Consider the following 16,235-nt stretch of genomic DNA (forward strand, 5'->3'; position numbering starts at 1 on the left):
AAAAAAAAAAAAAAAAAGAAGGCGCAATCATCTTTCCGATTTAATTTGTAAATCCACCCTTACCCCCCCCCCCATAAATAAATAAACTTGCATGTGGGCAGGTCTGTTGCTGCCCACATAGAACATAAGTGCAGCCTTTAACACCCACACACCGCACCTATGCGTCGCTGGGCTGCCAATGTTTCTGCGCCGAGAGTGCGCTCATTGCGCGCACGCAGCACTGATACCGGGCTGTCGAGAGGCTCTCAGTCCTCACTCTCAGCTGGCGAGACCGGATCCTGATCATTTGGCCACTGTGACAGCCAACCACAGTGGTCACATTATTATAATACAGGATTTATATGGCGCCAACAGTTTGCTCAGCAGTTTACAATATAAACAACTACATCTAAAACAACTTGATGAGCTCTATACCCCAGCTTTCAGTGAACAGGTGAGATCGGTACCAGGGGCGGACTGATAACTCATGGGGCCCCGGGCAATAGGAGATCATGGGGCCCCTGTGTCCTCGCCCACACCCAAAAAAGCCAATGAAAGGTACCAGGGGCAGCTCATGGGGCCCCCTACTGACCCCGGGCCCTCGAGCAGTGCCCGAGTGCTCAAATGGTCAGTCCACCGGGAGACAATACAGCAACAATACAGTTCAATACAAGAGGGTTAGGAGGGCCCTGATCCTGGATCCTTCCTGCCTCCCCAAGTTTTTAAAGGGATGCCAGGACAGATAGGAAGGGGTTAACTATTAAAAAAAAAAAAAAAAAGTTGGTCAATTTAATAAAAAAAATAAAAAAAAATAAAAGCTACAAATATGCAAGGAGCAACACTTACTAGCAGCAGGTATGTAGAATGCAGCCAAACCCACAATACATATATCATCAGGCACACCGCACTTTCCCCATCTAACTAGTCTCCTCCACAGACATACTACAGCGCCAGACACAACATGGGTGTCAAACTGGTGGCCCTACAGCTGCTGCCAAACTACAAATCCCATGAGGCATTGCAAGATTGACAGTTACAAGCATGACTCCCAAAGGCAGAGGCATGATGGGGCTTGTAGTTTCTCAACAGCTGGAGGGCCGCCAGTTTGACACCCCTGCTCTACAGCAACAAACTGGTGCGGTATCAAAAGGAACGAAGGGGTAACAACTGGGAGAGATAGAAAGCAACATTTGCAGCAAAGTAGATTTTAGTCACAAACCGCTATCAGCAGAGAGTTCACTGGACTCGTGTACATGGGTGCAAAACACAGTATATATAATAATAATATATGAATGGATCGGAAGGCAGCAATGGATTGTCCTCACAGCAGCAGGCATTTTACAATGCAGTGAAACGCCTGTGTTTGCATGTGCATTTTGAAGCATTCCAGTGCGTTTTTTTATGCATTCCAGTTCACGTTCCCCCTCTCTTCTTCAATTTAAATAAGAACATATGCATTCTTTATGTGTTTTTCCACGTTCCAGAGCAGTTCTGTGCATGAAAAATACAGCCTGTTCTACTTTTTTTTTTTTTCTGGAACTGCAGGTGCTGATGTGAACTATGACATTAACCACCATATAATTTAATTTCTGTGCGTTTTGGATGCAGAAAAAAAACTGAAATGCAGGTAGGTGTGAACTGGCCCTTAGGCTACGTTCACACTAGCTTGGTCAGCAGGCGTCAGACAGGCGTTTGGGAAGGGTCTCAAATGCCTATGAAAATTCTGCACATGGCAGCACACATTGCTGTTAACATGGAAGCGTTAGCGTCGCGGCAAAACTGACGCCTCGTGTAGAGTCAGGAGGAGTTGAAGCCTCCCATTCAAGTCTATGGTGCTGCTTTGCAAACACCTGGCAGGCGTTTTCGGTGCGGTTGCGGAGCGTTACTACCATTTAACTTCATTATAGGAGTTTGTGGTGCGGTTTTAACGCTTGGCAAACGCCTATTAACTGCCTCAAAACCGCGCATAGGGTGTTTTGGGAGCGTTAAAAACACTTCCCAAATGCCTGTCACACGCTATAGGGGCATTTGGCAAGAGTTAGAAATAAAGTCAAGTGTGACAGAGTCCTCACTCCCAAGAAACAAGATGTTCTCCTAGGACAGGGGTGGGCAATGTGCAGCTCTCCAGCTGTTGCAGAACCACAAGTTCCATCATGCCTCTGCAAGTCATAGCTGTAACTGTCAGTTTGTCAGTTTTGCAATGTGTCATGGGAAATGTAGTTCCACAACAGCTGGAGAGCAGCACATTGCCCACCCCTGTCCTAGGACACTGATTGTACCTGCACTGACTGCCTGCGGATGCACAACTCTTGGATTGCACTGTGCCAGCCTGCGGTGACAGTGGTGGATCTGATTTATGATCTAGCAGGAAATTTCGGTTCACAGCGGAGAACAGCGTATTCTTCACAAGTCAAAGACAACATCTCTACCTGCAGAAAGAGGATTCTCCATTGGGAACAGTCTGTGAATAATCATTTTACATTGTTGCTGACTTTACTGTGTTTCTCCCAAATGTTACAATTCGATACTTTTGATACGGTACAAGTTTGTGACTGATGTGTACGATTGTATCAAAGTGACTAGATCTGTGGAAAGTAGTTGACACTTGGCACAGACAGCGGGATCCAAGCTGGGAAAACACAATGGGCTTCTACAATATGCAAATCAAACAATTCAGGCATGGCAAGGAATACTGAGGAATGTTCTCCTTTCTTCCCTATGGAGGGTTCAGGTTTTGGAGAATGCATGCAAGCTACAGCACACCGGGACTTAGGCCGAATTGTCAGCCGATAAAAGAAAAATCGGTCGTTGCTGCCATGGATGCTGCCACCAATGCTTATGAAAAATGGCCTTTTTTCGTGGATTTTCCAGCATGACCAATAAAAAAAAAAAAAAAAAAAAAAAAAAAAAAAAAGGGAGAAGATCCACGAAAAACAGCCGACGGCATTGCCCCACTAACGGCGTGAATATCGGCTGATAAACGACCCGTCTATGGCCTCCATTATGTACCGATCAGGGGCAGACTGACCATTTGAGCACTGCTCGAGGGCCCGGGGTCAGTAGGGGGCCCCATGAGCTGCCCCTGGTACCTTTCATTGGCTTTTTCATAGGCTTTTTTGGGTGTGGGCGAGGACACAGGGGCCCCATGATCTCCTATTGCCCGGGGCCCCATGAGTTATCAGTCCGCCCCTGGTACCGATCTCACCTGTTCCACTGAAAGCTGGGGTATAGAGCTCATCAAGTTGTTTTAGATGTAGTTGTTTATATTGTAAAGCGCTGAGCAAACTGTTGGCGCCATATAAATCCTGTATAATAATAATATATAAATCCTGTATAATAATAATAATATATAAATCCTGTATAATAATAATAATATATAAATCCTGTATAATAATAATAATAATATATAAATCCTGTATAATAATAATAATAATATATAAATCCTGTATAATATATAAATCATGTATAATAATAATATATAAATCCTGTATAATAATAATAATATATAAATCCTGTATAATAATAATAATAATATATAAATCCTGTATAATAATAATAATAATATATAAATCCTGTATAATAATAATAATAATATATAAATCCTGTATAATAATAATAATAATATATAAATCCTGTATAATAATAATAATAATAATATATAAATCCTGTATAATAATAATAATATATAAATCCTGTATAATATATAAATCCTGTATAATAATAATATATAAATCCTGTATAATAATAATAGTTGTAGAGTGCAAAAGTGTGAATGAGCAATGAAAGTTATTCAGAACTGTAAGCTGTTCCATAACATATGGGGCAGCACTGTGGCTAAATGGTTAGCACTTCCGCCTGGCAGTACTCGGGTCGTTGGTTTGAATCCCAACCATGGCACCACCTGCCTGGAGTTTGCATGTTCTCCCTGTGCCTGCGTGGGTTTCCTCCAGGTACTCCAGTTTCCTCCAACACTCCAAAAGACATGCTGGTAGGTTAATTGGATCCTGTCTAAATTGTCCCTAGTATGTGTATGTATGAATGTGAGTTAGGGACCTTAGATTGTACGCCCCTTGAGGGTTAGGGCCCTTAGATTGTACGCCCCTTGAGGGTTAGGGACCTTAGATTGTACGCCCCTTGAGGGTTAGGGACCTTAGATTGTACGCCCCTTGAGGGTTAGGGACCTTAGATTGTACGCCCCTTGAGGGTTAGGGACCTTAGATTGTACGCCCCTTGAGGGTTAGGGACCTTAGATTGTACGCCCCTTGAGGGTTAGGGACTGATGTGACCGTACAATATATATGTAAAGCGCTGCGTAAATTGACGGCTCTATATAAGTACCTGAAATAAATAAACACATCAACATGATACCAGGGTATGTCTGCACAGACACACACCATCAGACTGCGAACACATGTTGTCCTGTGATGGTGGAAGAGAAGGGCCGCCTCATAGAACGCCCTGATTATTATTATTATACAGGATTTATATAACACCAACAATGATGAAATGTGTTTTTTGTAACCACAAAGCAAATGAATACAGAACTGAGCAGTCAGGGCTCATGTACACTGCAGCTGATAAACGGATGTTCAGGAGATGTTCAGCGGTTTATTCAGCAGCCCCTGAACTCTCCCTAATGTTCTCCTATGTATCCATGTACACATCGCTGTTTACAGGCAGTTGGGTTTACAGTCGTTTTTTTGTACGCACCAAACTTGCGTTCAGGAGTAGATATTACCGGTATTTTAAAAACGCTTGTAAATGCGGTTAACTGCGTTTATAAGCGTTTAACTCTTCCATATCCAGATGCTGCCCAGAGCCTTTTTTCATGATCAGAAATGCATGCAAAGCGTTTTCCATGTATTCAAATGGACCCGGTACACCAGCGCGGTCAGTTCCGGGTTTTACGTGAAGGAAACAATGGTAGAACGTGCCGCATTCTGCTCATGATGGGATCCATAGTGAATACAACCAGAAAAGACAGGTCATCTCCACACATACTGCTCTCTCTGCTTCTGCTCTCTCTATTCCTCTCAATATGTCTGAAATAGTTCATTATTTACCATTTTTCAGTGCATTCTGGGCATTTGGGAAGGTCTCCTGAGATTATCCTTTAAAAACGCTTCTAAACAAAAACGTGCATAAACGCGGAATGCAAACGCGGCTAAACTGACATTTTTTAACCTGTGTTTTCCAGCAGTCAGTTTGCATCGTTCAGCAGAGTTTCCCGAACGCCCCGTGTACATGAGCCCTAACAGAGTTACTTAGGCTACGTTCACACTAGCTTTTTCAGCAGGCGTCAGACATTTCATTCTTCTTCAATTTAAATAGGAACATGTGCATTCTTTATGCGTTTTCCCACGTTCCAGAGCAGTTCTGTGCAGGAAAAATGCAGCCTGTTCTACTTTTTTTTTTCCTGCAACTGGAACTGCAGGCGCTGATGTGAACTATGACATTAACCACCATATAATTTACTTTGTGCGTTTTGGATGCAGAAAAAAACAAATGCATGTAGTGTGAACAGGCCCTAAGGCTACGTTCACACTATCTTTGTCAGCAGGCGTCAGACAGGCGTTTGGGAAGCGGTTTTAACGCTTCTCAAACGCCTATGAAAATTCTGCACATGGAAGCACACAGTGCTGTTCACACTGAAGCGTTAGCGTCGCGGTAAAACTGACGAACTGAGCTGCAGCCTCCCATTCAATTCTATGGTGCCGCTCATCAAACACCTGGCAGGCATTAGCGACACGTTTGCGGAACGTTAATACCATTTAACTTCATTATAGGCACCTGTGGTGCGGTTTTAATGCTTGGCAAACGTCTATCAAACGCCTCAAAACCGTGCATAGGGCGTTTGGGGAGCGTTAAAAATGCTTCGCTGACGCTAGAGGGGCGTTTTGGCCTCAGTTAGGGCTCGTTCACACTTGACTTTATTTCTAATGCCTGCCATAGACGGGTCGAAAAATCAGCCGATTTTCGCACTTTTAGTGGGTTAATTGGTCGCCCGGTTTTGGGTTTGTTTTTTTTCAGGTTTTCATGTTGGAAAATTTGCGGAAAACGGCCAATTTTTGCGGCAATGATGGCCAAATCGGCCGATTGTTTTAACAGAAAAAAAATTTGCGCATGAGCCGTGATCTGCAAGGAACAGAAGTTTGGCTGTTATATGGGGTGAACTTTCTGATTTAGTCGGCAGATTTGTGGAATCGTTGGCAATAACGTCGACTTAACGAATGACTGATTTTTGTTTATCGTTCGAAAAATCTTCTGCTGTTCGACCCGTCTATGGCCTGCATTAGTCTTGGCTCCAGCAAGTTTCTGCCTCTGCTGACATTCTTGTCCTGGAATCCCAGGTCAGCCGGCATGACTGCAGAACCCAAGACACCCTCCATGTCCTCTGTATACAAGGAGTAAGTAATGCCGCACAGATGTCGCACTCCGGAGTGCCGCCGCTTCACTCACAGCAAAACAAATGGAAACAATAAGAGAAGCGTGCTGCAAGGCAGGAACAACGCACCAATAATAAATCAATGATCAATAATGTATGGTACAACGATCATATACACTGATCAATTATTAATATATACCGACCAGCAATATCTACTGGACCTGTAAGAAACGAATGATTAGGATGTATGGAACAGCAATAACGAACTCTTGGTTTGTAACAAGCTGATGATGGATGTGTGGCAACCAATAATCAATACTGATCAATAATCTATACTATTGGTTTCAGGACTTCAATGATTCTTTTATTTCAAATTCTGGATCCCACTAAATCTATAGAGGAGAGCGCCCTTCTAATGTGTATACATGGACAGCATTCATAGCAGATCATTCCCCCCCCCCCATAAAAGGGTCCTCTATGCATGCTGCCCATACCGGACAGTACACCTGGAGGCCCTCCATGTACACCCCCAAACCCCTGATAAAAAGGGGACCCTCCCACAAACACCCCCATCTGTTCAGTAGAAGGGGAACCCTCAAATATACTGCAAATCCTCAATGAAAGAAAATCCCAGACAACAAAACTGCCATCTCTCCAGTAAAAGAACCCCCCCATATACTACCCCCACCCCCTCTACAAGGGGGGAGCCGCATGTACACCTCCAGGACTATCAGTGGGCCCCACTCATGCCACATTAAAGAGGACCTCTCGTCATACACACCCCCCTCCATAATAAAGAGGACCTCTCCTCATACACCCCCCCATAATAAAGAGGACCTCTCCTCATACACCCCCCCCCCCATAATAAAAAGAGGACCTCTCCTCATACACCCCCCCCCATAATAAAGAGGACCTCTCCTCATACACCACCCCCCATAATAAAAAGAGGACTCTCCTCATACACCCCCCCCCCCATAATAAAAAGAGGACTCTCCTCATACACCCCCCCCCATAATAAAAAGAGGACTCTCCTCATACACCCCCACCCCATAATAAAAAGAGGACTCTCCTCATACACCCCCCCCCCCATAATAAAAAGAGGACTCTCCTCATACACCCCCCCCCCCCCATAATAAAAAGAGGACTCTCCTCATACACCCCCCCCCCATAATAAAGAAGACCTCTCCTCATACACCCCCACCCCCCATAATAAAAGAGGACCTCTCCTCATACAACCCCACCCCCCATAATAAAAGAGGACCTCTCCTCATACAACCCCACCCCCCATAATAAAAGAGGACCTCTCCTCATACAACCCCACCCCCCATAATAAAAGAGGACCTCTCCTCATACAACCCCACCCCCCATAATAAAAGAGGACCTCTCCTCATACAACCCCACCCCCCATAATAAAAGAGGACCTCTCCTCATACAACCCCACCCCCCATAATAAAAAGAGGACCTCTCCTCATACACCCCCCCCCCCATAATAAAAAGAGGACCTCTCCTCATACACCCCCCCCCCCATAATAAAAGAGGACCTCTCCTCATACACCCCCCCCCCATAATAAAAGAGGACCTCTCCTCATACAACCCCACCCCCCATAATAAAAGAGGACCTCTCCTCATACACCCCCCCCCCATAATAAAAGAGGACCTCTCCTCATACAACCCCACCCCCCATAATAAAAGAGGACCTCTCCTCATACACCCCCCCCCCATAATAAAAAGAGGACCTCTCCTCATACAACCCCCCCATAATACAAAGAGGACCTCCCCCATAATAATAAAGAGGACCTCTCTTCATACACCCCCCCCCCCATAATAAAGAGGACCTCTCTTCATACACCCCACCCCCCATAATAAAGAGGACCTCTCTTCATACACCCCACCCCCCATAATAAAGAGGACCTCTCTTCATACACCCCCCCCCCCATAATAAAGAGGACCTCTCTTCATACACCCCCCCCCATAATAAAGAGGACCTCACCTCATACACCCCCCCCCCCCATAATAAAGAGGACCTCTCTTCATACACCCCCCCATAATAAAGAGGACCTCTCCTCAAATACCCCCCACAATAAAGAGGACCTCTCTTCATACACCCCCCCATAATAAAGAGAAGCTCCCCTCATACATCCCCCCCATGGAAGGCGCCCCTCCCCCTCACCTTGTTGAAGGCGAACAGCTCCTGTTTGATCTTCTCCCTCTGGGGGTCGTGCCCCTGCCGCCGGAAGCGAAACTTCATCATCTTGCCCGGGTCCCGGAGCCCGCACTCACCCAGAGCTCACACAGCCGACCGCCGGGCAACTTGATCCAGCCCGGCCTGTGACTGACGCCCGCCTCAGCCAATCAGCGGTTCCGCCTCCGGGCTCTACCTACTCGCTCTGAAGCCCCGCCTTCCGGACTCTGGACCGGCTGCTGCTCCTGCGCGGCGCTGAGCTAGCCGGGAAATGTAGTGCGCTTGTGTGTGAAGTAAATGAAGCGCAGAGCGGTGCGCGCTCTGTGGGGCCCCCTCGTGTGAAATACAGCAAGCACAATAAAAATGATGGTGTCCGTGTCCTTCTCCTCCTTCCTCCACACGCAGCGCTCCCCCATTTCCACATAAGAGGTGTAGATAGGCTGCATTCCTGGGGCTCCTGTCAGAGCAGCTCACTATGGGCCTATCACCATGGGAACAAAGTGTACGTCCGGCCAAAACTTTCCTTGTGGGTGGAGCATGGAAGAGGGAAACCCCTCCCAAATGATTTCTGGCTGGCTGTGTCCCCCTGGGGAGATCCTCCTTCACTTCCTGTCAGGAGGACACAACAGGAAATAAGAAGAGATCACTCCAAAGCAAAGAGAATCCCATCTTAGCCCCTCCTTCTTTGGGGGCAGAATGGCATTAATTGGGTTAATTGACTTAATGGGTTAGTTCCCCTTCAGCAAAAAAAGGTTCCTATGCAGATATGGGGGTTCTGTAGAGAAAAACACACTATTCACACTGTATAGGTCTGTGAATGTCCTTCATTTTTTAAATTATTTTTTACAATTTAAAAAAAAATTAAATTTAAAAAATTGTTTACAATTTTTTTAAAATAATTGATCACAATTTTTAAATCTATTTTTCATTTTTTGAAATTTTGGGGATATGGGGGTCTGTAGAGAAAAGCAAACTGCACAGCCAAACGTGAATATTGCCCTTGTTGTAGGTGTAGTGCCCTCTTCTGTACATAGTTTGTAAGTGTAGTTAGAGGCATGTTATTTTTTACAATTTTTTTATTTTTTTTACACTTTTTCTCATTTATAAAAATTATTTTTTAACATTTTTTAAAATGATTTTTAACTTTTTTTTCATTTTTAAAAATTTTTTTTTCAATTTTCATTTTTTTCTTGACTATCGCCCTTGTTATAGGTGTAGTGCCCTCTTCTGTACAGTTTGTAAGTGTAGTTAGAGGCATGTTATTTTTTACAATTTTTAAATGATTTTTTTACACTTTTTCTCATTTTTAAAAATAATTTTTTAACATTTTAAAAATTATTTTTAACTTTTTTCATTTTTAAAAATAATTTTTTACAATTTTAATTTATTTTTAACATTTATTTTTTTAACATTTTTTTAAATGATTTTTAACTTTTTTTTCATTTTTAAAAATTATTTTTTTTACAATTTTCTTTTTTTTTTCTCAAATATTGCCATTGTTATAGGTGTAGCACCCTCTTCTGTACATAGTTTGTAAGTGTAGTTAGAGGCATGTTATTTTTTACAATTTATGAATTTTTTTTTACACTTTGTCTCATTTTTAGAAATTATTTTTTATAATTTTTTTTATTATTTTTATTTTTAACTTTTGTTTTCATTTTTAAAAATTATTTTTTACAAATTAAAGCGCCCTCTTCTGTACATTTTGTAAGTGTAGTTAGAGGCATGTTATTTTTTACAAAATTAAATGATTTTTTTACACTTTTTCTCATTTTTAGAAATTATTTTTTAACTTTTTTAAAATGATTTTTAAGTTTTTTTTCATTTTTAAAAATAATTTTTTACAATTTTAATTTTTTCTTGAATATTGCCCTTGTTATAGGTGTAGCACCCTCTTCTGTACATAGTTTGTAAGTGTAGTTAGAGGCATGTTAGAAGCCTGGGTGTGCGTCAGTGAGGTCAGGCTGGAGGGCTCTACAGGTCAGGCCTCTGGTACCTCCCCACTAGTTCTAGAAGCTTGGAGAAGTTCCTAGGAGAACAATAATTGGCGCTGGAGGGGTGTTTAGTTATATTTAACCACTTCGTCCCGGTGCCTCCCGGCCCTTTTAAGGGGTTTCAGATGCCAGGAGACTGTCATGGCGGTCACATGATCAGAAAACAGCTCATTCACACTGTATAGGTCTGTGAATGAATCCTTCATTTTTTTTATTTTTTTTTACAATTAAAAAAAATTAAAATTAAAAAAATTGTTTACAATTTTTTTTAAATAATTGATTACAATTTTGAAATCTTTTTTGAATTTTTTTTACAATTTTATTTTTTTTACAATTTTAAAAATTACCTTATTTTTACAATTGATTAAAAAAAATTTTTTTTAATTATTTGTTACAATTTTTAAATTATTTCTTTACACTTTTTCTCATTTTTAAAAATTATTTTTTTAATTTTTTAAAATAATTTTTTACTTTTTTTTTTACAATTTACCTTATTTTTACAATTGTTTTAAAAAAATTAAAAAAAAATTTAAAATAGTTTTTTTTTTAATTTTTGCATTTTTTTGTTTACACCTGTTCTCATTTTTTAAAATTAGTTTTTAACATTTTTAAAATTATTTTTTACTTTTTTTCATTTAAAAAAATTATTTTTTAAATTTTAAAAATTACCTTATTTTTACAATTGTTTAAAAAAAATATTATTTTAAATTATTTGTTACAATTTTTTAATTATTTTTTTACACTTTTTCTAATTTTTAAAAATTAGTTTTTAAATTTTTTAAAATACTTTTTTACTTTTTTGTACAATTTTAAAATTTACCTTATTTTCACAATTGTTTTAAAAAAAATACAATTTTTTAAAATAATTTTTTACAATTTTTAAATTTTTTTGTTTACACCTTTTCTCATTTTTAAAAATTAGTTTTTAACATTTTTTTTTTTTAATTTAAATATTTATTAAATTTTTCATATTAATACAAAAACTCAAACAGGGAAGTAATTCTCATACAAGTATACATTTATAACATTTCTGTCTTTCCCTTACTTAAAACTCTTTTTTCTTTCCCATCCCACTACCCCTCCCTCCCACCCCTCTTCCCCCCTCTGCAGACTCTATCCCATTCTATTCTCTTGAGGCTTTTTAATGTTATGTTAACATCCTAGTTTATGTTTTCTTATATTTCTCTTTCAATCCTGCTCTTTCCCACTTTTCCCATCTCCTTAGATACACTCCCATTCTGTCTTCCTGCATATGATATGATCTTTCCATTCTACCTATCTGGTTTACTCTGTTAATCCAGTCCACCTCCTTCGGTACCTCGACTTTCCGCCAAAACTTGGGTATCAACCCTTTCGCTGCATTTAAGAAGTACCAAATACCTGAATCTTTATATTTATTTACAGATGTCTCCACAACGTGTAGGAGACACGTCGTTGGATCTAATCCTATGTCAATTTCCGTTATTTCTTTAATCAACTTGACTATTGTCTTCCAAAAAGCCTGGATTTTCGGACATTCCCACCATATGTGAAACACCGTGCCTATATCTCCACATCCTCTCCAACACATATTAGAACTTTCCCCATTCATCTTGTGTTCAACACTTGGTGTGATGTGCCATCGTGTCACAAACTTATAATTAACCTCCACCTCTCTCATACTAACATTATCGTGTATCAATCTAAACATCTTTCTCTGTCTATCCTCATCAAACTCAACTCCCATATCTCTTTCCCATTTTGTCATAAAATTTAACTTTGTGTTTGTGTCTAATTCTGTGAGAATTCTATACACTTTTGAAACACCGTGCTTCCCATCCCTTCGTGTCTCCAGCAACCTTTCAAACATATTCCACTCCTGTTTTATTCTCAAAGGTTTCGGTAGTTTTCCAATAAAACTTTTCAATTGATGGTATTTCCACTCATCCATTCTAAAAAAAATGTCTCCCTTCTTCTCTATTAACTCTTTAAGTGATCTCAATTCCCCCTCCACCAATACATCTCTCAATTGGGTGTCTTCCTTTCTGAACCATCTCCCCGAAATCTTGTTCTTTCCCGGAGGAAAGTACTCAGAATTCGTGAGAGGCATTAATGTTGAATTAAATTCCCATTTCATATTTTTATGTAAATTGTCCCATACCCTAAAGACATTTAAAGTGTAAATACTTGTGCTTTCTTTGATTCCCCTAAACTGTGGTGGGACCCATATCATCTGACTCAATCCAATTCCACTAAGCTCATTCTCTATTGTTACCCAACTTTTCCCCTTATGGTTAAATGTCCAGTCATATATTCTTGCCAAAACCACTGCTTTATAATATCTCTTGACATCTGGTAAACCCAATCCCCCTTTCTCTTTAGTCCTACTCAATGTTTCATATGCTATTCTAGGTTTTTTATTCTTCCATATGTATCTTGTTAACATTTTTTTCATTATCTTAAAGAAGGCTTCTGGAATTTTAATTGGTACCATTTGAAATCTATACAGTATTTTAGGCATAATTACCATTTTGACTAAGTTTATACGTCCTATCCAGGATGGATTTCCTCCTTCTAGTCTTTTTAAATCTTCCCTGATCTCATTAATCAAAGAGATATAATTTACTCTATACAAATGTTTGGGTGAGGCAGTGATTTTTATTCCTAGGTATTTTATCTCTTTTTCTCTCCAAATAAAGGGGAATTCTTTTTGTAATTTTTCTTTTTCATTCTTTGATATATTAATATTCAGGATCTCTGTTTTCGTTGGGTTAATTTTTAAATTTGATAGTTCACCGTACTCCTTCAGAATCTTCATTATATTTGGGAGAGTTATTCTGGGATTCCCCACATAGAACAATAAATCGTCCGCAAAGGCCGCTACTCTATGTTCTTTGGATTCTATCTGAATTCCCTTTACCGATCCACTATTTCTTATTATTGACAGCAGAGGTTCGAGTGACAATACATATAGCAGGGGAGACAGAGGACAGCCCTGTCTTGTACCATTTGACATTCCAATGGGTTCTGATCTCTCCCCATTTACCGTGATGATTGCAGTAGGCTCCCTATATAGTTTACTTATCCACTCTCGCATTCTATCTCCTAACCCCAGCACTTTTAAGTTGTCCATCATAAAGCCCCAGTCCACTCTATCAAATGCCTTCTCCGCATCAATTGACAAGAGCACCACCGGGGCTTTCCCTCTTCTACTCTTCTGAATAAGCATCAGGGTTCTCAAGCCATTATCTCTACCTTCTCTCCCCGGTACAAAGCCCACCTGATCTCCGTGGATCCATTCAGGCATCAGATCTCTCAACCTGTTTGCTAACACCTTTGCATACAGTTTAGTGTCTGTGTTCAATAATGAGATCGGTCTATAGCTGGAGCACTGCGATGGGTCCTTTCCCTCCTTGTGAATAAGTACTACATGTGCCTGTAGGGATTCTCTCCTCATTTCCATCCCACCTCCCAGTGCATTCATATATTTCTCCAGTTTGGGTAACAATACTTCACTAAATTTCTTATAGTACCTAACTGTATAGCCATCCGGACCTGGACTTTTTCCCCCTCCTGTACTTCTTAATGCTATTTTAATTTCTTCCTGGGAGATTTCTACGTCTAGGGAGTTCAACTGTGCTTCACTTAGTTTTGGTAATCCCGCTTTTTTTAAGTATGTCATCTTTTTTTCCTTAATTCCCTCTTGGATTTCCTTTAGAGGGTCTTGGGGGCTAATATTATATAACTTTTTATAATACTCCGTAAACACTTTAATAATCTCTTTATTTGAGTGGGCCAGCTCCCCCTTTGAACTTTTTATCTTTTCTATATAATTCCTATTTTTCTTTTTATTCAAAGCTCTCATTAAATATCTTCCTGGTCTGTCTCCCCATCTATACCTCTCACTCAAAACCCTGTTGTATACTCTTCTCTTCTCCTCATCCATCAACCTCTCTAACTCCTCTTTTTTATCCAGTAAGTTCTGTCTCGTATCTTTTGTTATTTTCTTCTTATGGATCTGCTCCAAGTCTAATATTTCTTTTAAGAGCCCACTGACCTTCTCTCTTCTTTCCTTTTTCTTCCTTGCTCCAGCCGCAATCAAGATTCCTCTTATGAATACCTTATGACTTTCCCAGACTGTAGCTATCGATACTTCCTCTGTTTCATTCTCCTTAAAGTATTCTTTAATCTCTTTCTCGATTTTCTGAACTACATCCTCATCCAGAAGAAGGGCCTCATTTAACCTCCACCCTAATCCTCCCGTCCACCTTCTTCCCCATCTCAACTTCATCACGACCGGAGCATGGTCCGAGAACGTCCTTGTCTCTATGTCAATTTTTACCAGGTGATCTATTAGTTGATGGTCTATTAAGATGTAATCTAATCTCGAGTATATCTCATGTGCATTCGAGAAGAAGGTATAGTCTCTGTCTTTCATATGTCTTATTCTCCAAGTATCCACTAGTTGATATTCATGCATCACTTTTTTCATAGCTCTCAGAGCCCTACTCCCCTCTCTTTGCACAGGAGAGGTATTATCTTTTTGTGGGTCCATACAAAAGTTTAGGTCTCCAGCTACTATCAAACGCCCTTTTTTAAAGTCCATTAATTTTTTCAACAAGCCCTTCATATACTTCTCCGAGTTTTTATTGGGACAATATATATTGGCTAAAGTACAGTCAATCCCCTGGAGTCTACCTTTTAAGAATAAGAACCTCCCCTCCGGGTCGGTTCTTCTATCCTCCAACTCAAATCTCATGTTCTTTGCCACACCTATTGCAACCCCTTTTGCTCTTTTAATTGGGGAATCTGCGTAGTACCATGTTGGATAGTATTTGGATTTCAATTTCACGTTTGCCTCTATCTCGAAATGCGTCTCTTGTAAAAATACCACTGACGTAGCCCTATGATGTAACTCTTTAAACAACCTAAATCTCTTCCCTGGACAACTCAGCCCGTTCACATTATAGGTTATAAACTGTAATTCTTCCATCTTTCCCAATTAAGTCCATCTCTCTTCCAGTTTGCCTCTTCCTCTTCATCTCTTCTGTCCTGCAGAGTATTGACCCAATACCTCCTCTCCTCCCTTCCACCCACCCAACTCTCTTCCCCTCCCCCCTCCCTCCCTCCCCACCTCCCCCCACCCCTCCCATCCCCCCTTCTTTTTTCCCTACCCGTTTTTAGGCCTATAATCTGCCTACAAATCATTTGTGGATCTATTTCCACCATTGATTTAAAGTTTAGGGCATCAGCTCCGCCTATGTACGGTTCACCTCTCCTCCAACCGCCCCGATTCCCTCTCTCTGTCAAAAAGTCTTTACTCTTTACCTCCCTGCCTTAATCGGAGCCTCCAAGCGGGTCTCGGCATCCGGAGGGGGAAGGCTAGGGGCGAGAGGGAGAAGTAAGAGAGAGAGAAAAAAAAAAAAAAAAAAAAAAAAAAGAAAGAAAAATTCGTTTTCTACTTAATTCTCCCTCTCCTCCTCCTCCACCCCCGATGCCTCCCTCAGCCCGACCTGTTGCCAGTCCTCTTTTCTTTTAACATTTATGTTTCCTTTATCTTCTTCCTCTTCTTCCCAGCCAGCTATCTTCATTCTTTGCAAGTCCAGTCTATCACAAAAATCTCTTAAATCATCCGGAAATCTCAAATACGCTGTGACCCCATTTTTCCAGCCAATCAGAAATGCTGAGGTACCCCATCTATACTGCACATTCTGTT

At 40.7% G+C, this 16,235-nt stretch overlaps 1 protein-coding gene across 1 annotated transcript in view; it reads right to left on the minus strand.

Annotated features, from left to right (window-relative positions):
* The window catches only part of LOC149448888 (lethal(2) giant larvae protein homolog 1-like), a gene marked incomplete at its 3' end in the record, with an annotated part of 103,424 nt that extends 94,688 nt beyond the window's left edge, over window positions 1–8,736 (minus strand). The window contains exon 1 of the mRNA XM_089694082.1: window positions 8,535–8,736. Coding sequence (XP_089550208.1) covers window positions 8,535–8,615 — 81 coding nt within the window. The remainder of the gene's footprint in view (window positions 1–8,534) is intronic.
* Window positions 8,737–16,235: the final 7,499 nt, after the last annotated feature.

The sequence above is a fragment of the Staurois parvus genome, unplaced genomic scaffold (genome assembly GCF_062004578.1).
Source record: "Staurois parvus isolate SC_StPar_1 unplaced genomic scaffold, SC_StPar_1.0 ptg000649l, whole genome shotgun sequence".
NCBI lineage: Eukaryota > Metazoa > Chordata > Amphibia > Anura > Ranidae > Staurois > Staurois parvus.